The following is a 25,074-nucleotide window of genomic DNA, read 5'->3' as shown; positions in this document are numbered from 1 at the left end:
TTGCCATAAAGACTTTTATTAGACTGTCACAACAGTCATAAATAAAACAATTGATGCTTCACTTCAGTATGAAGCCAGTATGGGTATTTCCAATACAGGGCTAACTAGACATCCCATAATGTTGTGGAATGAAGTTGCCCATAGATGCTGATCTTGGGTCAGTTTTGCAGTCTCCCCACTAATGGTAATGTAGAGGATTGGGGGAGGGGAAGCTGATCCTAGATTTGTACCAAGGGGGAAACTTCACCCCGGAGTTCAAAGTTAGTTATGTCTGGGGCCTGGAGTTTCACCTGGTTGCTTAGCCATGATTGTGTCCAGTATACCTTACAGTGGACATATTCTGCGGAGCTGGACATGAGGATACCGAGTGGGAGGGAAGAAAAGAGAGGAGGAAGGAATCGCTCCATCATCACTCCATCTTGTCAGTCTGTTGCAGGTCATGGGAGTAACAGCATTTTTCACCGTGTGTGCATTTACCCTGGAGAGAGAGAGAGAGGGAACGAGTGACAGAAGAGGGAGGGGGACAGAAGGGGGCAAAACGTATATGCAAATGATATGTAAGACATAATGAGGGGCTGTGTGTCCTATGGTAAATAATGAATGCCATGGAAGCTGTTCCACTAGACACTAGTGGAGTGAAACTGACCTTCCATGGCATTGCATCACTTCCCACAGAACACATCGAGCCCAGAGTTAATTCTCTTTTACACCATGGCTAGAATTTAACATATTTGCCACTAGAAAATGTGTTCAACATCCACTGAAGTAGCTAGCAAATTTACTAGATTGCTTAGTTACCAAGGCAACTACTGTAGCTAACAGACTTGCTAGTTTAGCCAACCCAACCATTAGTCTTAGCTGGCTATTATGAAATTCTAACTAAAACAATACTTTTCCCAATTAGTCTTAGTTTAAAAAGCATCTCAAACAAAATATGTATAGCCCTTAAATTCTACCGTGCGGATATACCGTAGGGAAATATTGCAAGCTATGGAATGCCCTTCAAGCCAATAACGAGTATTTAACAATGCCAGTTTAGAAGGTTTATTATTGTGTGGAAAATGTATCCGTAATAATAGCTGAAGTGTTATGATGATTAATAATTAATGAGCCACTGTCTGTTGCTGGGAGATAGAACACCTTGTTCTCTGGTAGTGTACGGTTACTATGCCGACAGTGTTATTATGAAAAGAACAGAGTGTGCTCACACCCTTCAGAACATTTCACCAAAGAGAAAGCTCCTGTGAAACATTACTGTGGCTGCCTCTACACAGGCAGCCCAATTCGGAGATTTTTTATACTAATAGCCTTTTTGACAAATCAAATCAGATCTTTTTTTTTTTTTTGAGCTGGTCAAAATACCAATTATTGTAAAAAGATCAGCATTGGGCTGCCTGTGTAAACGCAGCCTTACAATTCTACTATGTCTATATGGTTATTGTGGGGTGTTTCCCTGTACCTTTCTGAACCTTTTGCAAGGGAAGCTCTTGTGACTTTCTGAATCTTGTGTAATGCCTAGAGTTACAGGGTGTGGTGAGGAATATAGTGTTCCCATACCTTCCTGAACCTCTTGCAGGGGAAGCTCTTAAGCTGGGTGGCGTCTGTGATCTGGTTCTTCCTCTTGTTTTGACCCTGTTTCCTCCTGTCCTCCAGGTCTGATGAGATACCTCCACCACTAGGAGAGCGACACCAAATTGAGACTCTGCATGCAGAATTCTGCAAAAATATCCTCCGTATACAAAGGAAAACACCAAATGAAGCATGCAGAGCAGAATTAGGCCGATACCCGCTAATGATCAAAACCCAGAAAAGAGACGTTCAATTCTACAACCACCTAAAAGGAAACGATTCCCAAACCTTCCATAACAAAGTCATCACCTACAGAGAGATGAACCTGGATAAGAGCCCCCTAAGCAAGCTGGTCCTGGGGCTCTGTTCACAAACACAAACAGACCCCACAGAGCCCCAGGACAGCAACGCAATTAGACCCAACCAAATCATGAGAAATTAAAAATATAATTCTTTCCAATGTGTCAAGTAATTAACAAAAAAAGAGAAAACTAGAATGCTATTTGGCCCTAAACAGAGAGTACACAGTGGCAGAATACCTGACCACTGTGACTGACCCAAAATTAAGGAAAGCTTTGACAATGTACAGACTCAGTGAGCATTTCCTTGCTATTGAGAAAGGCCGCCGCCATAGGCAGACCTGGCTCTTAAGAGAAGACAGGCTATGTGCACACTGCCCACAAAATGAGGTGGAAACTGAGCTGCACTTCCTAACCTCCTGCCAAATGTATGACCATATTAGAGACACATGTTTCCCTCAGATTACACAGATCCACAAAAATGTGAAAACAAATCCAATTTTGATAAACTCCCATATCTACTGGGTTAAATACCACAGCATGCCATCAGAAGAACAAACACCATTGTAAATACAACCCATATTTACTTATTTTCCCTTTTGTACTTTAACTATTTGCACATCGTTACAACACTGTATATAGACATAATATGACTTAATATGATTTATTCTTTTGGAACTTGAGCGAGTAATATCTACAGTTCACTTTTTGTTTATTTCACTTTTGATGATCTATTTCACTTCCTTTGGCAATGTAAACACATGTTGAGAGAGATAATATAGGGAAGAGCACAGTAAGAGGCAGGTGGAGAGATAGAGACGGAAAGAAGAAACAATGGGGAGAGGTTTAAACCAATACTCTAGAAATATTTATTTAGCTAACTTCATGTTGAGATCATCATTAATTAGTGTCTGAGGGTCCGTACCCAGCCTTGGCGTGGGCCTTGGGCTCCAGCTGGCCTGAGGTTTAGGGTTAGGGGTCAAGGACGGGGTTAGTATTAATTAGTGTCTGAGGGTCCGTACCCAGCCTTGGCGTGGGCCTTGGGCCCCCAGCTGGCCTGAGGTTTAGGGTTAGGGGTCAAGGACGGGGTTAGTATTAATTAGTGTCTGAGGGTCTGTACCCAGCCTTGGCGTGGGCCTTGGGCTCCAGCTGGCCTGAGGTTTAGGGTTAGGGGTCAAGGACGGGGTTAGTATTAATTAGTGTCTGAGGGTCTGTACCCAGCCTTGGCGTGGGCCTTGGGCTCCAGCTGGCCTGAGGTTTAGGGTTAGGGGTCAAGGACGGGGTTAGTATTAATTAGTGTCTGAGGGTCTGTACCCAGCCTTGGCGTGGGCCTTGGGCTCCAGCTGGCCTGAGGTTTAGGGTTAGGGGTCAAGGACGGGGTTAGTATTAATTAGTGTCTGAGGGTCCGTACCCAGCCTTGGCGTGGGCCTTGGGCCCCCAGCTGGCCTGAGGTTTAGGGGTCAAGGACGGGGTTAGTATTAATTAGTGTCTGAGGGTCTGTACCCAGCCTTGGCGTGGGCCTTGGGCCCCCAGCTGGCCTGAGGTTTAGGGTTAGGGGTCAAGGACGGGGTTGGTATTAATTAGTGTCTGAGGGTCCGTACCCAGCCTTGGCGTGGGCCTTGGGCCCCCAGCTGGCCTGAGGGTTAGGGTTAGGGGTCAAGGACGGCGTTGGTATTAATTAGTGGCTGAGGGTCCGTACCCAGCCTTGGCGTGGGCCCCCAGCTGGCCTGAGGGTTAGGGGTCAAGGACGGGGTTAGTACTAATAAGTGTATCCTACCCAGCATTGGCGCGGGCCTTGGGCCCCCAGAAAGGTTCAGGGTTCTCCTGGAAGCGGGTGAGGTGGCGACGGCGGGACTGGGGGTTGGCATCCTCCCTCACATCAAAACACGCCTGTAGACTAGAGAGAGAGAGAGAGAGAGAGAGAGAAGAGAGAGAGAGAGAGAGAGAGAGAGAGAGAGGAGAGAGAGAGAGAGAGAGAGAGAGATGGGGGAGGGGGAGAGAGAGAAGGAGAGATGAGAGAGACAGGACATGATGGCTTGTGCATTTCAGTGTTTGTTTTCAGTACACCTACCTTTTCCTAATATCCATCATCTTATTCATCACTACATTATACCATCTCTATGTTAAACAGTACTGGCATCTTCACCTCCCAGGCAGTTGGTTCAGTCCCAGACTTACATGGGTTCAGTACTGAGGATGTGGTGAGCAGGGCTGCTCTCTGACAGTCTGTCTCTCTTCACTGGATTGGACTTTTCCTGCGGGATACAAGATAACCACCACATACAGTCAAATCTACACCTGGATTGGGACTTGGACTTCCGGTTTCATCCCGTATTGAAATGGTTCCCATGGTGCATTGTGTCTTACCCAGCATCGCATGACGTCCCAGAGGACCCTGGGAGGAGCGTCCGTCTTTAGAGCATTCTTACAGGCATGAGACAAAGACACCCTGTAGCCTGCATGAAGCAGAGCCGACCTGGAGAGAGAGAGAGAGAGAGAGAGAGAGAGAGAGCGAGAGATTGTATTTTCTGTAATCAGACAAGACAGTCTTATATGAGAGGGAGAGTATGTCTGACCTGAATTGGAGCAGAGGGGGGGTGCTGCAGTGTACAGTGCTGCTCAGGTTGTCCACTGTGTAGTACAGAGGCACGTCCTCCAGCTCCTGGACACACAGAGACAAAAGTTAAAGTTTGGACATTACACCTGGCTCATCTTAGGCAGACCTCAGATCAGCTGACCCTTTCTCCCAATCCTACCATTAAGAGTGAGAAGCCCAAACTAACCTTGGATAAGCATCAATGGAAGAATCTCAACTGCATACTCCTCACCTCCGCTCTCCTCGCCTCCTTCTCAAAACCCATTGTAGGAGAAAGAGAAGTCCCTCACCTCTAACCTTCTCCTCCAATGGGTTTTGAGAAGAAGAGCAGCATGCAGTTGAGAAAAGGCTCCCCATGTCTTATTCCATGTAATAATATAAAGTGCATTTCAGACTGCTTCTTGTAGACCTATGACCCCTAACCTCTCACCTCTGTGACCATGCTGAGCATGCCCTCTATGACCCCTAACCTCTCACCTCTGTGACCATGCTGAGCTTGCCCTCTATGACCCCTAACCTCTGTGACCATGCTGAGCATGCCCTCTATGACCCCTAACCTCTCACCTCTGTGACCATGCTGAGCTTGCCCTCTATGACCCCTAACCTCTCACCTCTGTGACCATGCTGAGCATGCCCTCTATGACCCCTAACCTCTCACCTCTGTGACCATGCTGAGCATGCCCTCTATGACCCCTAACCTCTCACCTCTGTGACCATGCTGAGCATGCCCTCTATGACCCCTAACCTCTCACCTCTGTGACCATGCTGAGCTTGCCCTCTATGACCCCTAACCTCTCACCTCTGTGACCATGCTGAGCATGCCCTCTATGCGACGGGCGGTTCCAAAGCGGGACGGGTTCCCAGACACGGCAGATAGAACCTTCTGAACGAAGCTCACATCATGGAGGGCCTCACCCCAGATAGGACCACCAAGCTACAGAGGAGGAGGGAGAGACGGTTTCAGAGAGAATGCGTGAGAAAGTAAGAGAGTTTGAGAGAGTGTGTGTGTGTCCTCACCTGGTGTCTGTATCCACAGTGTTCACACTCTGCTCCGACCGGCGGTCCAGTGGCTGCAGAGTACTTTATACTGAAACACACACACACACACAGAGAGAAACATTAACACACAAGTTGTCCAACTCGACAGGAATAACCCATATAGAGAAAGTGTCTTACTGTGTTCCCTGAGTCGTCCTCTTGCCCAGTCGTTGGAAGTGGAACGAGCCACAGCCTACACAGTTATACACCAACGCTTGTTTACTGAAACACAACACAATATCAACCAATCAACACGTCATGACCGGTGTAATGTCATCATATCTTCAGAATAACAACTTTAAAATCCGTTATGAAGACTATGTCTAGATAAAGTATTGTGTTACGGTGTGTGTGTGTATATGTGTCCATACCTTGCTGAGTTTTTGACCATGGCCTGTCCAGTGTGTACCCTGACAAACACTCGTATGTAGAAGTCCACACTGACACAGAGCAGGGGATGGATGTAGCGCTGGTACACACCAGCTCTCTGGTCCAGACTATGCAGGATGATACGCAGAGCCTGGCGGAGGAGGGAGAAGAGGGGGTGGCGAGGGAGAGAGGGAAGGTGGAGAAGGCGAGTTATGAGACAAGCGACACAGCAGGGACTAAACTCTCAAACTTCTACTCAAAATGTATTCACACAACTTCCCTAAAATGTTCCTCCTACTACACACGTATTCTTCCAACAAGGTTTTTCTTGCATCCAGTTTTAGTTGAAAATACACGCTGCTGGAATACAGTTTAGCCCAGCGTTCCTCACCATCTCGTGACAGTACTTGGCTTTGATGGAGACAGAGCCGTATTTGCTGTAGCAGGTCTCCCCACTGTTACCAGCCATCACAGCCATGTCAGTACACGTCACACACAACAGACCTGGGGGGGAGACAGACACGTTTTTAGTAAAACCACACTGGAAAACGCACTCAATGTATCTGTCGCTGACACAGAAACATGTTAAGTTAAGCAGAGGGAATAACTGACGGACATCTACGGACCTCCTTCACCGACGGCCTGGACGGCGGCATCCAGGAAAGGGGCGGGGCTTCCGTAGGGGTCCAGGTCTATGACATCATAGCGGTCCTTCTTCCCCCGCATCTCATACATCAGCATGCTGGAGGAACGAGACAGGGAGGGATTAACACGCTGGAGGAACGAGACAGGGAGGGATTAACACGCTGGAGGAACGAGACAGGGAGGGATTAACACGCTGGAGGAACGAGACAGGGAGGGATTAACACGCTGGAGGAACGAGACAGGGAGGGATTAACACGCTGGAGGAACGAGACAGGGAGGGATTAACACGCTGGAGGAATGAGACAGGGAGGGATTAACACGCTGGAGGAACGAGACAGGGAGGGATTAACACGATGGGGGGGAAGAGACAGAGGGTAGGAGAGAAAGGTGGATCGAAAGAGAGGTAGAGAGAATGAATAATAGGGAGAAAGAAGAAAAGATCAAATGGAGAATGATAGTTTGACTTCAAGAAGACTGTCTGAGTGTGTGAGTGAGCACAGATGAACAAAGAAAATAAGAGAAGAACAGAATGACATAAATGAAGGAGAGAGAGACCAACCTGGCGTCTCTCTGGCTGGCCTGCAGTAGGTGTGTGACCTCGTTGTGCTGGGCATTGCGTGCGATGAGGGCAGCAGCCTTGGCTGAGAAATCGTTAGCCGTGACGCTACGTAGACCAGGCACCTCCAGAGCAAACCTCACAGAGCGTAGGCCAGACGCTGCCAGACCCTCCAACACACGCAGACCATTCTGGATGGAGGAGAGGAGAATGGTAGGGTTAGAACACAAACACACTGGCAGATCATTCTGGATGGAGGAGAGGAGAATGGTAGGGTTAGAACACAAACACACTGGCAAACATTGTGGAGAGGAGAATGGTAGGGTTAGAACATGGATGCAAGCACAGACACACGCGCTTTTTCATACCTTACAGTGCTCCCCCACTGAAGCAGTTACGACCGGCTCCTCTCCTCCTTTCTCCCCTGTCGGCATCTCTGTCTCCTCTTTCTTCTCATCAGCTAGATTGACCACCACCCTCTCCTTCTCCCCTGGCACTACCACCTTCACCCCCCTCCGGGCCATCTGCTCGCGGGCAAACTCTGTAACCACCGCACACCTGGAGAGAAGGGGGTAAGACGGAGATATGAGATGAAACAGGTATACCTGTGATGAACAACCAGCTAGCTACCATAGCCTGAGCCATATACAGTTTACCTTCAATTAACTAGGCAAGTCAGTTAAGAACTAATTCTTAATTAATGACGGCCTACATGTAAAGCCCCCCCGGTCAAACCCTTCTCTAACCCGGACGACGCTGGGCCAATTGTGCGCCGCCCTATGGAACTCCCGATCACAGCCGGTTGTGATACAGCCTGGGATCGAACCCAGGTCTGTAGTGATGCCTACTAGCACTGTGATGCAGTGCCTTAGACCGCTGCGCCACTAATTTATTTTATCTATAATGAACAAAAATATAAACGCAACATGTAAAGTGTTGGTCCCATGTTTCATCAGCTGAAATAAAATATCCCAAAAATGTTCCATACACACAAAAATCTTATTTCTCAAATTGAGCACAAATTTGTTTACATCCCTGTACCATCCTGTGCAAAGATAATCCATCCACCTGACAGGTGGCATATCAAGAAGCTCATTAAACAACATGATCATTACACAGGCGCACCTTGTGCTGGGGACAATAAAAGGCCACTCTAAAATGTGCAGTTTTGTCACACAGTAATGCCACAGACATCTCATGTTGAGGGAGCGTGCAGTTGGCGTGCTGACTGCAGGAATGTCCACCAGAGCTGTTGCCAGAGAATTGACCAACGTCTGCCTCCAACGTCATTTTAGAGAATTTGGCAGTACATCCAACCAGCCTCACAACCGCAGACCACGTGTAGCCAGCCCAGGACCTCTACGTCCAGCTTCTTCACCTGCGGAGTCGTCTGACACCAGCCACCATGTCAGCTGATGAAACTGAGTTTGCACAGTGAATAATTTCTGCACCAACTGTCAGAAACCATTTCAGGGAAGGTGATCAGCGTGCTCGTCATCCTCACCAGGGTCTTGACCCGACTGCAGTTCGGCATCGTAACCATCTTCAGTGGACAAATGCTCACCTTTGATGGCCACTGGCACGCTGGAGAGGTGTGCTCTTCACGGATGAATCCTGGTTTCAACTGTACCGGGCAGATGGCAGATAACATGTATGGTGTCGTGTGGGCTTGCGGTTTGCTGATGTCAACATTTTGAACAGTGTCCCATGGTGGCAGTGGGATTATGGTACGGGCAGGCATAAGCTACAGACATCGAACACAATTGCATTTTATTGTTGGCAATTTGGATGCACAGAGATACCGTGAGGAGATCCTGAGGTCGATTGTCGTGCCATTTATCTGCCATCATCACCTCATGTTTCAGCATGATAATGCACGGCCCCATGTCGCAAGGATCTGTACACAATTCCTGGAAGCTGAAAACGTCCCAGTTCTTCCATGGACTGCATAGTCACCAGACATGTCAGCCTTTGAGCATGTTTGGGATGCTCTGGATCGACATGTACGACAGCGTGTTCTAGTTCCCACCAATATCCAGAAACTTCACACAGGCATTGAAGAGAAGTGGGACAACATTCCACAGGCCACAATCAGACTGATCAACTCTATGAGAAGGAGATGTGTCTCGCTGCATGAGGCAAATGGTGGTCACACCAGATGCTGACTGGTTTTCTGATCCACGCCCCTACCTTTTTTTTAAGTATCTGTGTTCCCAGTCATGTGAAATCCATAGACTGGGGCCTAAATCATTTATTTCAATTGACTGACAACTCAGTAAAATCTTTGAAATTGTTGTATGTTGCGTTTATATTTTTGTTCAGTGTAAATACATGGCTCTGACCATAGCTATACTTTCTTTGCAGATTCAGCTCTACATAAGCTATGTTGAATACAGTTTCTTCAACTGAAGGTTTACAGACCCATAGGAAAACATCCAAATTGCATTGTATGCATATATCCCATAATATGTCCAGGGATAAGGTGTATGTTGACAACGCAGCCTTGAACTGAACGTTGGGCCAGTTAAGGGATAAAGGACCATTATGGGTGTATTCGTAAGTGCACACCAAAGCAAACTGTGTGAGAGTTTCTATTGGACAAATTCAGGTAGGTCCCTCCGTATCGTTTACTTCCTAGTGAATACGCCCCATCAGTCAAACTCACGTCAGATCTCTGTTGAACTCCTGCACAGGGTTGTAAAACACCTCGTTGGCACTGGGAAACAATATGGCCGCCTTGCCCTCCCTGACAACTGTCTCCCCTGGCAACAACCCTATTGTCAGGGGCATCTCCTGGTCAGGTGTTGAGGCAGCTGGAGTTGGGTTCAAGCCCTCCATTGGGGCTCCAGAAGTAGGGGGCTGAGGCTTGGTGTCTACCCTAGACAGGGTGGTGTTAACTTGTGGATCCTGAGGGGCCCTGAGGGGCTCCATGGTTCTCAGTCCCCTGTAGGCAACACTGCCAGCTGTCCTTAGAATCCTCTGGTGGGTGAAGGGTCCAGGTAAGAGGGGGAGTAGCCGAGCAGTGATGATCAGCATAGGACACTTCTCAGTCCTGGAGGAAATGACAACATTGTGTTATAATGGTCACAGTGGTCACACAGCCATTGACTATCAGTCCCATTACACATAAGAGTCATCAGACGAAGGCATCTACTGTCCGGGGGAGGTTTGATATGAGACCAGATGCTCAGTCTGAAAATTAACATGCATCGCTTGCAGTTTACAGTAAGTGTATATTTTCCATCTGTATCTGGACGTAAATTATACCTCTGAAAATAACATAGGTCTCCTTAAGGACCTTAAGGAGTAAAGTTAGAGTACATATTGGGCTAGGTTACTCAGTGCTGTTGGAAAAAAAGATATTGGTTAGACTTAGGGCTCTTCCTCCACAGTTTAGACTAGAGCATGAACTGACAACACACACAGAAAATGAGCTGTTGGACAAAGACTGTTAGCTAAACCATGGCTTGAAGCAAAGATGGTCTATAACGTTACTGATGCCTGAGCTGAAGTCAGAGCAGCTTGCTAAGGTAGCAAGCTAGCTACATAAACCAGGGCGCACCCCCTTCAAAGTAGTCAGAGCTTGTTTCGTCAGAGAGAAAAAAACACACCAGCAATCTAACTAACATTGAACATTCACACCATAAAAGTTATGATAAAACACTTGCAACTTTGACATGCTGACACCGGCTAAGTTCACAATACCAACTAACTGACTGCTTTGAAATGAGCCTAAGCGCTAACTAGCTAGCTACCGGTATTTAGCTATCAAGTATGATAAAAACGATTACCTTATCTGCGGCGCACTTTCCCAAGCTGACAACTTAAAATGTAGCTGTATTTGATGATTTTGGATATTTACTGTATGACAACGGTAATAACTCACTAGCTATTTGTTGCAAAACTCAAGTTAACACATGGACGCAGACATGCATGGACCACAACTACAGAATCCCGCAGAACCAAACAGAAAAAGGTAAAAACGCGTTTCCAATTCTTCTTCTTCGCTGAGGTTTAACGGCGGTAAGTATCCAATACATGTTGCATTACCGCCACCTACTAGACTGGATTACAACTCGCTTATACTTTGCTTGAAAAAAATCTAGATACAAATACCCTACAATGTAACACTACACTCACTAACAAATAAAAATAATTATAAAATACCACCACCTCCACTATGTAAATCTATTTAGTCCTACCTCAGGCCAACAACCTGAAAGGATGGGACACCATCACTTAACACACCCTGTAACTCTTCTGATGTCACATCTCGCACACCCAAATACCTCTCTGCAGCTGCCACCACAACCTCAATTTTCTATGACTTACATTCCATCCCTGCAGTAGTTGATAACCATTACTATAAATGCTAAAAATCCAGTCTCACTGAAACATATCACTTGTTGATTTATCCCTCTGTACAGATGGTACAGATCTACTACTCACACCACTCCTCTCAGGATCCCTCCCCCATGACTCATCTTCTTCTACTTTCTTCACTGCCTCAGCATATGACAACTTCTGCAATACTCTAACCCTGAAAACCTCAACCTGCCTCTCTCGCACGGGACATTTTTCAAACAGAAATGTGCATCCTGAAGCACCAACTCCAAAACATTCTGGGTCACTGTAAAGTCCATGGAGAATAAGAGCACCTCCTCCCAGCTGCCCACTGCACTGAAACTAGGAAACACTGTCACCACTGATAAATCTGCAATAATTGAGAATTTCAATAAGCATTTTTCTACGGCTGGCCATGCTTTCCACCTGGCTACCCCTACACGATCAACAGCCCAGCACCCCCCACAGAAACTTGCCCAAGCCTCCCCCATTTCTCCTTCACCCAAATCCAGATAGCTGATGTTCTGAAAGAGCTGCAAAATCTGGACCCCTACAAATCAGCCGGGCTAGACAATCTGGACCCTCTCTTTCTAAAATTTTCCACCAAAATTGTTGCAACCCCTATTACTAGCCTGTTCAACCTCTCTTTCGTATCGTCTGAGATCCCCAAAGATTGGAAAGCTGCCGCGGTCATCCCCCTCTTCAAAGGGGGAGACACTCTAGACCCAAACTGCTACAGACCTATATCTATTCTACCCTGCCTTTCTAAGGTCTTCGAAAGCCAAGTCAACAAACAGGTCACCGACCATTTAGAATCCCACCGTACCTTCTCCGCTATGCAATCTGGTTTCCGAGCTGGTCATGGGTGCACCTCAGCCACGCTCAAGGTCCTAAACGATATCATAACCGCCATCGATAAGAGACAACACTGTGCAGCCGTATTCATCGACCTGGCCAAAGCTTTCGACTCTGTCAATCACCACATTCTTATCGGCAGACTCAACAGCCTTGGTTTCTCAAATGACTGCCTCGCCTGGTTCACCAACTACTTCTCAGACAGAGTTCAGTGTGTCAAATCGGCGGGCCTGTTGTCCGGACCTCTGGCAGTCTCTATGGGGTGCCACAGGGTTCAAGCCTCGGGCCGACTCTTTTCTCTGTATACATCAATGAGGTCGCTCTTGCTGCGGGTGATTCTCTGATCCACCTCTATGCAGACGACACCATTCTGTATACTTCTGGCCCTTCTTTGGACACTGTGTTAACTAACCTCCAGACGAGCTTCAATGCCATACAACTCTCCTTCCGTGGCCTCCAACTGCTCTTAAATGCAAGTAAAGCTAAATGCATGCTCTTCAACCGATCGCTGCCCACACCTGCCCGCCCGCCCAGCATCACTACTCTGGACGGTTCTGACCTAGAATATGTGGACAACTACAAATACCTAGGTGTCTCGTTAGACTGTAAACTCTCCTTCCAGACTCACATTAAGCATCTCCAATCCAAAATTAAATCTAGAATCAGCATCCTATTTCGCAACAAAGCATCCTTCACTCATGCTGCCAAACATACCCTCGTAAAACTGACTATCCTACCAATCCTTGACTTCGGCGATGTCATTTACAAAATAGCCTCCAACACTCTACTCAGCAAATTTGATGCAGTTTATCACAGTGCCATCGGTTTTTGTCACCAAAGCCCCATATACTACCCACCACCGTGACCTGTATGCTCTCGTTGGCTGGCCCTCGCTTCATATTCGTCGCCAAACCCACTGGTTCCAGGTCATCTATAAGTCTTTGCTAGGTAAAGCCCCGCCTTATCTCAGCTCACTGGTCACCATAGCAGCACCCACCCATAGCACGCGCTCCAGCAGGTATATTTCACTGGTCACCCCTAAAGCCAATTCTTCCTTCAGCCGCCTTTCCTTCCAGCTCTCTGCTGCCAATGACTGGAACGAACTGCAAAAATCACTGAAGCTGTAAACTCATATCTCCCTCACTAGCTTCAAAGCACCAGCTGTCAGAGCAGCTCACAGATCACTGCACATAGCCCATCTGTAAACAGCCCATCTATCTACCTACCTCATCCCCATACTGTATTTATTTATTTATCTTGCTCCTTTGCACCCCAGTATCTCTACTTGCACACTCATCTTCTGCACATTTATCACTCCAGTGTTTAATTGCTATATTGTAATTATTTCGCCACAATGGCCTATTTATTGCCTTACCTCCCTTATCCTACCTCATTTGCACACACTGTATATATACCTTTTCTATTGTATTATTGACTGTATGTTTGTTTATTCCATGTGTAACTCTGTTCGAAATTGACACACAAAAAAAGAATGTCATATAAAAAAAACAAAATGTGACATGGCATCAGCAAAAAGACCTGCTCCGACTCTGTCATCATATCCTTTGTTTGGCCGCCTTTCCTTCCAGTTCTCTGCTGCCAATGAATGGAACGAATTGCAAAAATCACTGAAGCTGGAGACTCATATCTCCCTCTCTAACTTTAAGCATCAGCTGTCAGAGCAGTGTCGTGTCTTTGGCATCATTAAACTGAAGATGAATCTTTATCAAAAATTCTCTGTAATTATTATTACGTGATTAAACTACTTAATCATGTTACTGTAATTAACTAGGAAGTCGGGGCACCAAGGAAAATATTCAGATTACAAAGTTATAATTTTCCTAATATAACTTTCAGATATTTTAATAACTGATCAATAAATTATTCTTTACTTCACGTTAGTCTCATTCCAAACGTCGTAAATTGTTGGTTATCTGCACGAACCCAGTCTTCACTATGAGTCATCCATACATCAATTGTCTTAAAATCATTTATTTACTAACTAAGTAATTCACAGAAAAGCATAACACAAACAAACAAGTAGATATGGTTACAAAGAAATGATAGGGGAATGTGCCCTAGTGGGCTAAACCGGCATGGCGGCTTGTTAGACAGAGGGACTGAGAAGGGCGCGAAAGATAAGAGACTAAAAAGTTGATAATTATAACAATTGAAATGCTAATCCTTTGCACATGAACGCTCACTCATTCAGGAATAATTGCAATCAATATAAATATTTACGCTCAATGTGTCGTTTCTGTTGGCTAGTTTGTCGGCTCGCTCTCTCTCTCTCTCTCTCTCGCTCTCTCTCTCGGTTAGAATGGATAGTTCAGAGTAACATTCATTCATGTCATTATAGAATAGATGTTTTGGCAGTTGTCGGTCTTCGCGTTCAATGATACCGAATTCCTAGCTGCAGACTAGTAATTAATATCAAAGACTTGTTCTTCTGTCGGTATCGATAGTCTAAGAGTTTAACCACGTGGGATGGTTAAAAGATTCAGCAATCTACTCAGACCCTTATTGCCCTCTGTGATAGAGGTACTGGTCTGGTCTCAAACCTTGGCCCTCTCGTGGAAATCGAGGTAGGCTGGTCTGGTGATAGAAAACCCAGGTGGGGATTTTATTCGGAACATAGAAAAGGGCTGTCTCATGACGCCCGGGTCCTGTCTGTGCCCCTGGGGGCGTGCCAATGACTTAGTGAAACTTTAAACAGAAATACAATTCTCTCACATTAACATCATTACATAGCATCCGTCATTTCACAAATAGTATCATCTTTACTCATTCATTTTGTACAACAATTAGATGTAAGCCTCATAACTGAGGCTATTGTATAAACAGCGTTATGGTAATGTGGCCGTATTGTCTCTCATGAGTTTCACAAAATTGTACCAAACGGACCAGTTCGTAGCTGGATTCTTCACCGATCTTTTATACATTCTCCAGAACATAAATATTGTTCGGACCTCCAGTTCTGTGAGGTGGAAGAAATTCCTTTGTTCTCTCTATGAAACTCACTCTCTCTATACTGTCTGGCCCTGAGGCAGGATTCTCCTCCAGGAATATACGACCTCTCTGACCAGAGCAGCCTGAGTTTAACAGAGAGAGAGAGGTAGGGGGATGGTGCAGAGGTAGGGGGATGGTGCAGAGGGAGGGGGGAATAGTGCTCGCTGTACCCAAAGAGGGCAACGTCATGACAGCAGCTTACCGATCACTGTACCTGTACACAGCCAATTTGTAAATAGCACACCCAACTACCTCATCCCCATATTGTTATTTATCTTTTTTCTCTTTTGCACCCCAGTATCTCTACTTGCACATCATCATCTGCACATCTATCACTCCAGTGTTAATTCTAATTGTAATTATTTAGCCTCTATGGCCTATTTATTGCCTTACCTCCCTAATCTTCTAAATTTGCACACACTGTACATAGATTTTTCTTGTGTTGTTGACTGTACATTTGTTTATGTGTAACTCTGTGTTGTTGTTTTTGTCGCACTGCTTTGCTTTATCTTGGCCAGGTCGTAGTTGTAAATGAGAACTTGTTCAACTAGCCTAACTGGTTAAATTAAGGTGAAATAAATAAAAATTTAATTAAAAAAAATCTGATCCCCAGCCCCATGGGCATCCCTACCATTAACACATACCACTACTTTCCCCAATGCTACACATTCCTTTGTCTCATGCCCTTCTGCACACTTCTCACACCTAGGAACCTCTCTCCTACACACTGCTGCCACATGCCCATAAGCTTGACACCTGTAACAATGTAATGTATTCGGCACAAAAGCTTGTACAGGACAACTTATATATCCTAACATCACTTTGTCGGGCAAAGACTCAACATCAAACTCAAAGAGAACAGACAATGACTCTTCTGTTTCACTACTCACACCACCCTGTCTGCGTCGCACCAAACGAATCCTACAGACGAAGAACCGTATATGTGACATTTTTCAAAAAAAAGAGATATACATGAAAAATCATTATTGGACATCCTTTTTCTATAGTGAACCGGTTTCACAAGCTTTCCACGCGCTAATTAACAATATTTTTTAATTTAAAGATAGGCTCTCGTGGAATAACCGTTTATGTGCACCACTCAGAATGGACGGACAAGCGCACAACTTTTCTGTTGCTGATGAAAATCGCCGAAATGTGGGAAAGAAACGTAAAACAAAACTAAAAGAATGGAAAGACAGGCAAAGGAAGATCTTACGGAATGCGGGAAAACCCTATACAAATCGTAAGGGTCAAGAAAAAACAGTGAAAAGCTGTCCAAAAGAGGTATGTGGAAGAACCGTATATCAAACAATCAAGCTAGCTAGCTATAGAGTACAGTAACTAACATGTATGTTCTGGGTTGTCTAATTTGTAACTATAGAGAAAATATATTAGCTAAAGTTCGTTGGCTACTAATTTATACACTATCGTTACAAATGTTATTGCTAGATTATAGAAGAAACATAGCTAGCTACTTTTTGTCCATCCACCGGATGATTCGACATGGCTATAGTAGCTAGCTAGTTATATGTAACGTTACACTGTATCCTGCAGGGAAGAGCGTGTTCCACGACGTGCAGAAAGAATTAATTAACTACATATTGCATTTAAGTTATTTACATGAAGGGCATCTGTACTTGAAAGTACTTAAAACATCATATCAGGTGTTAAAAAAGGACATTTTACAAGTGTCATGCAAAATGTCACATATACTGTTCTTCCACAAACTGAAATCATCGCTGGAGATATACTGTTCTTCCACATTCTAAAAATTAAAACACCAATAAAATAAGTATTTTTTGAAATAACAAAATAATATCAATTGTTGTTGGAAGATATGAGTATGGTGAATTATTTGTCAACCATAAAACACCTAATGTGGTACACACAATTAATAATATAAAAATAACTGATTATCTTAAAATGGAAAAATTGTCACATATATGGTTCTTCGTCTGTAGGATTCAAACGACGAGCATCACAAACACCCCGGGAACCCTTCATTTAGTCAACTTTTACATTTACTGCTACCCCAGTAATCACTGCTTTCAATGGTGCCCTTTTCTTGAGAGCAAAACAATTCACATTTCTTGCCCCCCACGTTTCGAATGAGAGAAGAGAATGCATATAGAGTACCACAGTATGAGTCATAATACCCATAAAACCTAGCGGTCAAACAGGGAAAGGGTTCCAATCGTTTTTCCACCAGTTATTTTTCCCATTGGGTTTTTTAGAAACACATAAAATAAGGGCTGTGGTTCGTGTAGGCTTACCCTGGCATGATGTTTTGATAACTGTGGAAATTTCTTGAGGACAAGTTGACTTTTATCAATATTTTCACCTGTATTTACCCCCAAAAAATGAACTGCTAACTGGCTGCTAATAAAGAACTACAAATGCCATATTGATCTGGATGAGACTGCCGAATCGAGGCAAAGGTAACAATCTTTGGATTAACTATATAATGTTAGCTAAACGTAGTAATTCATAAATTGGCAACATGTCTTAAATTGACAATTCTGTGAACTGTCTTGTGCAAGTTTTAAATTGACACAATACCTGTTAGCAAAGGTTTCAGCTAGAGATGACATGCAGGAGCTTGCAGGGATTTGTAGTCTTGTATGTCTACTTTGATGCTAATAAGCATTTTCGAATCAGAGACGAATATATTGATAAGAGTCACCTTGTCCGACACAGATTTATATGGTTATCAAAACGTCACGCCAGGGTAAGCCTACATGAAACACAGACCTTATTTTTTGTGTTTCAAAATCCCCTATGGGGGGAAAAATGAATGGTGGAAAAATGATTGAAACCTTTTCCCTGTTTGACCACTAGGTTTTATGGGTATTATGACACCTTCACTGTGCAGCTCTATATAGAGTTACTAATTCCTAATTCTATGAGAGAATTCTCATAACTGGGTCATATTCATTTTGCACCAAATGGACTGAAACGGGGAGAGATTATCTGAGTTTGTGTTCCATTGCAAAACATTTTGCTAAGGTGTATTGTAATGAACATGTCTTTTGTAATAGAAAGACATAGGACAGAGCGGTCATTCATCCGGCGGTTGGCCTACTTTCCATGCCTTGGATGTGCGAAGAAGAACATTTTAAAAAGTGACATGAAAAGCCTTAACTCAATAGGCCTAAATGTGATACTGTTGATAAAATTAGAAGGGTTTTAATGTTGCTTTATATTATGTTTCCATTGCGGTCATATGAGGCGCATACGATAGGACTAGGAGGCAAGAAGCAATCAAATGTTGGCGATGAGAGATCCCTATTAGTTTGACAGATACCTCATTTCTTCACAAGTTTTCTTCATTTCTAGCACTGTATGCAGCAGCATGTACGTGACAATTATCATTGCCATCAAGATTTCAAGTGATACACTGAACGCGTCAGGGCTAAAACATTTATAATACGTATGATTAAAGAGAATTATGAATTGTTATGAAATTATTAATTGTCATTATTTAACATCTAAAGCGGGAGGTGGCGCTCGTCTAACAACAATTATGGCCATGATGAAGAAAGATGCATTTTGACAGTAAGAAAGAACTGTATCTAGGCAGCTCTATAGCTTTTCCCATTGCTTGAATGCAGATGGTAGTTTGTACTCTGTGCGCGTACTATAGACGCCTAGGGGCTCACCTGAGAAGTCTAGACATACGAAAATAGCACATTCAGCACCGCAGCAAGCTCTCAATCCAACCCGGGAGGAGATTTAAGCGTTACCGGCGGCTTCCCGTCGATCTCCACTCTGAATCACCAGTCAACTGGGCTGTCTGGACAAGAGGGAGTTCCACAGGTATGGGAGAGACGGAAAATGTGTGTGTGATTTGATTTGGGCAGTTGGTGGAGACAGACAGGGGCATCCGGGTTGGTTGGGGACGCTTTCTGTCTGAGAGATCGGTTAGCTCTGGGGTCTTTTCCTCCACCTCTGGGTACCGTTTTGGGCTCCCTCGATAGCTCTGCGCTCTGTTTCTCCACCTGTGCTGTGCTCACACACTGAATGGCTGCCTGTAGAGAGGGAGAGGACTGAACGCTTCTGCACTACTCCATTGAAACACTTTCCAACGGAATATAGTGAGGGGGGGTGAGTTTTACCAGGGTCAGAAAGGACACGGGAAGTCGGCGAGGTGGTTGCGGCGGCTAGCTGTTGTGAAGTGGCTCTTCTTCGGGGAGGAATTGAGAGCGGTTCCGTGTGAGTTTTTTGGGGGAGTGGGCGGGTTAGTTAGCTATTGTTTTGGGGAAGGTGTGCGGTGGGGGATGGGCTGAGTTGGAACACCGAACAGCAGCACCAACAAAACTTTAACCACTTTAGTGGCTATATAGCTACCGTCTATGCTTCACACTCACACTGCCTGCAAACACCACGGGTTGCCTAGCCTGCCTTTCATCGGTGAGTTCACAGCATTCCGCGCTCTCTCTCGCTCCTTTATTCCTCAACTTTTGAAACGCGGGTTTTACCTGGATGTTTCGTTGAAGAGTGACATTTTCCCAGTAGAATGAGTCTACTCCTAACAGAAATGCTTAATGCGATTGGGGGTTGATGTACATCGCGTGTTCAGGTTAAATTGGTGTCTTGGCTTGCAGGAACTCTTAGGCTAATAGCTATATCACCACTCGCTGCAAGCATGCACGGTTCAGTCTGACTCGCCCCCCCAGTTGCTTGCCTACGTTTGTCCCGGATTGACCTGTTGACTGGGGACCACCCCCCAAGCTACCTCCCCAAAATAACTAAAATATTTAGAAATTCAGATTTTTACTAAACGAAACTTTAATTGAATGATCCATTGTTTCGGGCGACAAATAATGAATTTGGGTGATAACTCAGCTAGCGCCGGGTTACATTATGCGATGGGCTAACCCGAAATAAAAAGTACAGTGTATCCGGAGTAGCTAGCCTAGGCCCAAGGAGGTAACTCTAACCGACAGCACTGGCACCGAGCGAGAGCGGCGGGTGATGCGAACTCCTGAATATTTTATTTGTTCTACTATTTTTGTGACTCAATTCGTGACGTTGTCTTTTAGCTAGTTTGATAAATTAAGGGCTGTATCGACATAAACAGAGAGAGAGAGAGAACCGGTGATAAAGTATTTTTTTGTTATCTAACCGTCCAGTCTTTCCGTCGCCCCCCGGCCCGTGCCAGCCCGAGCGCTCCGAATCTCACGGGGCAAAGATACTGGCAGACAACGGGGCACGGACAGCTCTCTCTGCCCACTCCGTCTGGCTGTTCTACCGCTGTTCAGGCCTCTAGTCTTTCCTTGGCGGGCACCGACGAGTCTCTCCCGCTATCCTTCGATGTGAGATTGACCTATTAATGATTCATTGATGTACAGTATATTCCGTTTAAAGTTAATATTATTCGTGCTCTTGGGAGGCTAGCTACTTAATATAGCCACATGCCGGTTGATGCAAAGTAGATTCCTTCATTTTTGACTCTTTAAAGCAAATGTTTTCAAGTAAATAAGCAAATACTTTTACTTGACAATGTTCAATTGATGACTTGGACGTTTAAGAATTGGACATTTTAATTTGGTTAACATCAAATTAGCATTAGCTTGCTACTTGCTAACTGTGGCTACCTTTTCACCTCCCAAACCAGGAAATTGAATATCATAGTATTTGATTGATTGATTGTTGGTTACAGCCATGCCTATAATTTATATAAAACATATTTTTACATTTGTATGTGATTAGATAGCTGAATGTGCGCGTATTCATAGATTTTTATATGCTTGTACAAAATAAAAACAAGGTGGCATCAGCAAAAAATAACATTTAGTTTCTTAACCCATAATATAATCCTGTCTGACTAATCGTTTTGTGGTGGTGTGTTGTTTTATAATGTTACGGCTGGGGGGGGTTAGAGGTTGAATAGAGTATAAATATTTTTTCTTTGATTAAAGTAAAACTTCAATTCAGGTGGCAAAATATGGAATTTCATTCAGATGATGTAATATTATTGTCCCTCACATAACCCTGACATAAACATTGTGTGGTGGTGACGTGTGGCCATATAATGTTACTGTTAGGTAGATGGTTAGAGGTCAAATCAGTTAAATGAACTGCCTTTATGTTCTTGGATGTTGTGGCCCCAGAGGAAATGGAACCTAATGTGATGATGGGTTTAGGTGGTCGTTTTGATTGGGTCTATTCTGCATTCCTCCAATCAAAATTAAGCAATGTGTTCTCAGTTTGATGATAAGGAAATGTACTAGGCTAAATATAAAGGTCAACCTGTTTTAACTGTTAGTTGTGAGAATAATTATTGAAAAGTTGAAAGCGTGCTCTCTTATCTTGTGCAGTGGCAGTAGGTAAATTGTTATGCGTTCTTTCTCTGTTTATATAGTTTTAATGGAGAAATACATGTGTATATTAACTTACGCAGATACAAATGTGTATGCAAAGAGCAAGATCATAGATCTTAATTAGCCAAGGTCCTAGGAAATAAAATAACGTTTGTTTTTAGGCTATTTTCCTTCAGTTGGCACTTGAGTAGCTGTCTTTAAGGACAACATATAGGTCCGTTCATTGTTTAATCTCATGAGTGTTGATGAAATTAGCTTTGCTTGACCTTGTTATTAAATAGGCCTAATCCCCATCGGAGTGTTTTATTTTTTATTTTTTATAAGCCTAGTGGCTCATGGCCGTGGCCTTTCCATTGATTCCCAGTCACATGTGGTTCATTACACAGTTAGTGCTCTAAAAATAATCTAAATTAAAAGGCATCTTATGTGTCGCCAGTCAATTAAAGTTGTGGCAGTCTTCTTCAATGCAAGTCGTCAAAAAGAATGGAGAACTTTTAAGGGTTCTTTGTGGAGAGGCAAGTTTGACAGCCATTCTTTCTCCTTGTGATCTGACACATCAAGGCTGGATGGCAACAAACCAAACAAAACTGAATAATTATCTAATTCAAAACAACGAAGTAGGACAAAAGCTAGTTACCCACCGCAGAATTGGAAAATGTTTATTTGAAATGAATGAGACAAACTTAATGGGCTATTTAAGAAAAATGAGCTCTCTTTCTAGCGCTCTTTATTAAAGGTGCATTAGTCATCCCTCTATCCCCCTCCCTCCCATCACTCTCCTTATTTCAATCCCAGTCTCTCACCCTTTTTCCCTCTGCCCCCCCCCCTTCTCGCCTCTCCAGTAAACAACAACAAACAGGAAGCGATCCATAACATATACCGTACATGACATAGATCTATATCACCATTTCTCTCCCTGCTATTGGACCCTGTGGTGCTGGGCTAGAGCGTTATGGCTCAGACGCTACAGATGACGACCCCTAACTTTGTAGCCTACATGACATAGTCATGACATAGACCAGACCTAATATAACATTTCTCTCCTTGTTATAGACCTGGTGGTGCTGGTCTAGAGCGTTATGGCTCAGACGCTACAGATGATGACCCCTAACTTTGTAGCCTACATGACATAGTCATGACTAAGTCATGACATAGACCAGACCTAATATAACATTTCTCTCCTTGTTATAGACCCGGTGGTGCTGGGCTAGAGCGTTATGGCTCAGACGCTACAGATGGCGATCCCTAACTTTGTAGCCTACATGACATAGTCATGACATAGACCAGACCTAATATAACATTTCTCTCCTTGTTATAGACCCGGTGGTGCTGGGCTAGAGCGTTATGGCTCAGACGCTACAGATGGCGATCCCTAACTTTGGCAACAACGTGTTGGAGTGTCTCAATGAGCAGAGGCTCCAGGGGCTCTACTGCGACGTCTCCGTGGTTGTCAAGGGACACGCCTTCAAGGTAGGAGTTAATGAACATCAATGTGGGCCTCCCGGGTGGTGCAGTGATCTAAGGCACCGCATCGCAGTGCTAGCTGTGCCACCAGAGATTCTGGGTTCGAGCCCAGGCTCTGTCGCAGCCGGCCACGACCGGGAAGCCCATGGGGCGGTGCACAATTGTTGTCCGGGTTAGGGAGGGTTTGGCCCGACAGGGATGTCCTTGTCTCATCGCGCACTAGCGACTCCTGTGGCGAGCCGGGCGCAATGCACGCTGACCAGGTCGCCAGGTGTACGGTGTTTCCTCTGATACATTGGTGTGGCTGGCTTCCAGGTTGGATGGGCGTTGTGTCAAGAAGCAGTGCGGCTAGGTTGTGTTAAGGAGGACGACCTTCGCCTATCCCGAGTCCGTGCAGGAGTTGCAGCGATGAGACAACTATCCAATTGGATACCACGAAATTGGGGAGGAAAAAAGGGGTAAAAAAAAAAGAAGATAAACATCAATGTTGTTTTTTGAATAAACTGACCGTTATTTACCTCAGCCATCGCACTAACCTTCAAGTTAGGGCGATGGCTGATCCAAAACACAGTTAACTGTTAGGCAAGATTGACCTGATAATGCCTGAATTTTGATTAGGGTTAAGAAACCTGGTGAAATATTCTCTGGTTGTACCTCAAGTTTGTTTAAAAAGAAGCCTGTGTGCTGTATATGTATTCACCCCTTCCTCTCTCCGTCCCTCCCCAGGCTCACCGGGCGGTCTTGGCGGCCAGTAGCTCCTACTTCCGGGACCTGTTCAACGCTGGAGGGAAGAGCAGTGTGGTGGAGCTCCCCCCGGCCGTCCAGCCCCAGAGCTTCCAACAGATCCTAGCCTTCTGCTACACAGGCCGCCTCAGCATGAACGTGGGGGACCAGTTCCTCCTCATGTACACCGCAGGCTTCCTGCAGATTCAGCAGATCATGGAGAAGGGCACAGAGTTCTTCCTTAAGGTACCTAGTGTAACCATAGCAACCTGTTTGTGCTGTCTTGCCAACTGCTATGATCACCATAGGTAGATGTTGGGAGATAATTGGACTGCAACTGACAGCACAAGTGGATTGTTTCATTAGGACAGGGGTCGGCAACAGGTGTTTTCTTTTGCCCCCCCCTTCCCCCCCAAAAAAGTTTATAGTAAATATATATTTATTATTTGAGTTTTTGGTATAAAAAAGAAACTGTAAAATCACCAGGAATTCAGCTAAACATTGTTTATTTTAGGAAATCTGTTCCCAAGTATTCCTTCACAAAATACAAGACGTGATCATGTCTCAATGTAATCAAGGTATGAAATTATTGTTATTTTTAAATCATCTCTTTTTGGCCTTTGCTGTGGTCAATTTGCAGTGTGCAAATTACAATTATTTTCCGACCCCCGACCATTCGCTCCAACAAAAATCGTCCCGCGGCTGAATCTAGTTGCCTACCCCTGCATTAGGCTACGGTTCTCCTTGTCATAGCTTTCTAGTTCCCACTTTACATAGTCTTAAATATTTTACATATTTTTCTCAGATTTATTTACCTCTTCATTTGCGTATTCTTCCTCCAGGTCTCCTCCCCTAGCTGTGACTCCCAGGGTCTTCACGCAGAAGAGACTCCGCCCTCCGAGCCCCAGAGCCCTGTCACTCAAACCACAGGGGGAGGGGCTGGGGTGGTTTCCACGGCAGCATGTAGGCCCGCCTCCTGCCTGACACCCCTCCCCCTGGTGTCAAGGGTGAAGACAGAGCAGAGTGGGACTACGCCACAACCCACACCACAGACACAGCAGGTGAGTTGGCAAAAAATGTTATTTGTCATAGTGGAGGAATGGACTAGAAATTAAATGTTTTCAATTACTTTCCTGGTTAAAGAAAGGCAAAAAAATAAAATGTGTTCGAGATTATATATCTTATCTGGGAGAGGATGCAATCTTCAGTGGAACGTCAGGTCTTTCATAGAGCAGAGGAATGTACTACAAAGAAGGATCAATGAGTTAGGCGGCTAACTTGCCT

The 25,074-nt window shown here is 44.7% G+C and overlaps 2 protein-coding genes across 6 annotated transcripts in view; one reads left to right on the top strand and one right to left on the bottom strand.

Annotated features, from left to right (window-relative positions):
* Positions 1 to 19,087, bottom strand: LOC115147424 (tRNA (guanine(26)-N(2))-dimethyltransferase). Of its 3 annotated transcripts, none has more exons than XM_029689662.1 (16): positions 18,940 to 19,087; positions 9,738 to 10,124; positions 7,441 to 7,630; positions 7,076 to 7,263; positions 6,498 to 6,613; positions 6,263 to 6,375; positions 5,874 to 6,022; positions 5,641 to 5,724; positions 5,482 to 5,551; positions 5,264 to 5,398; positions 4,445 to 4,530; positions 4,236 to 4,344; positions 4,047 to 4,123; positions 3,646 to 3,765; positions 1,558 to 1,716; positions 1 to 478 (listed from the first exon to the last, which is right to left on the bottom strand). In XM_029689662.1, the coding sequence occupies exons 1-16, from the start codon at positions 18,969 to 18,971 to the stop codon at positions 325 to 327; spliced, it is 2,169 nt and encodes a 722-aa protein (XP_029545522.1). In that variant the 5' UTR covers positions 18,972 to 19,087; the 3' UTR covers positions 1 to 324. The 3 variants fall into 3 exon arrangements, with proteins under 3 accessions (XP_029545522.1, XP_029545524.1, XP_029545523.1); XM_029689664.1 differs by having other exon boundaries at positions 1,558 to 1,675; positions 18,940 to 19,086; XM_029689663.1 differs by lacking the exon at positions 18,940 to 19,087 and adding an exon at positions 10,864 to 11,056.
* Positions 19,088 to 22,875: 3,788 nt separating this feature from the next.
* Positions 22,876 to 25,074, top strand: part of LOC115147425 (nucleus accumbens-associated protein 1-like) — a 14,135-nt gene continuing 11,936 nt past the window's right edge. For 2 of the 3 annotated variants that reach the window (XM_029689666.1, XM_029689665.1), the window contains exons 1-3: positions 22,877 to 23,073; positions 23,794 to 24,036; positions 24,633 to 24,851. In XM_029689666.1, the coding sequence (XP_029545526.1) occupies positions 22,948 to 23,073; positions 23,794 to 24,036; positions 24,633 to 24,851 (588 nt within the window). In that variant the 5' untranslated portion in view covers positions 22,877 to 22,947. Of the gene's footprint in view, positions 23,074 to 23,793; positions 24,037 to 24,632; positions 24,852 to 25,074 lie in introns of all 3 variants that reach the window. The other variant, XM_029689667.1, reaches the window with a different exon arrangement.

This window comes from Salmo trutta, chromosome 14 (genome assembly GCF_901001165.1).
Source record: "Salmo trutta chromosome 14, fSalTru1.1, whole genome shotgun sequence".
Lineage (NCBI taxonomy): Eukaryota > Metazoa > Chordata > Actinopteri > Salmoniformes > Salmonidae > Salmo > Salmo trutta.
This window is presented reverse-complemented; position numbering and strand designations above follow the sequence as displayed.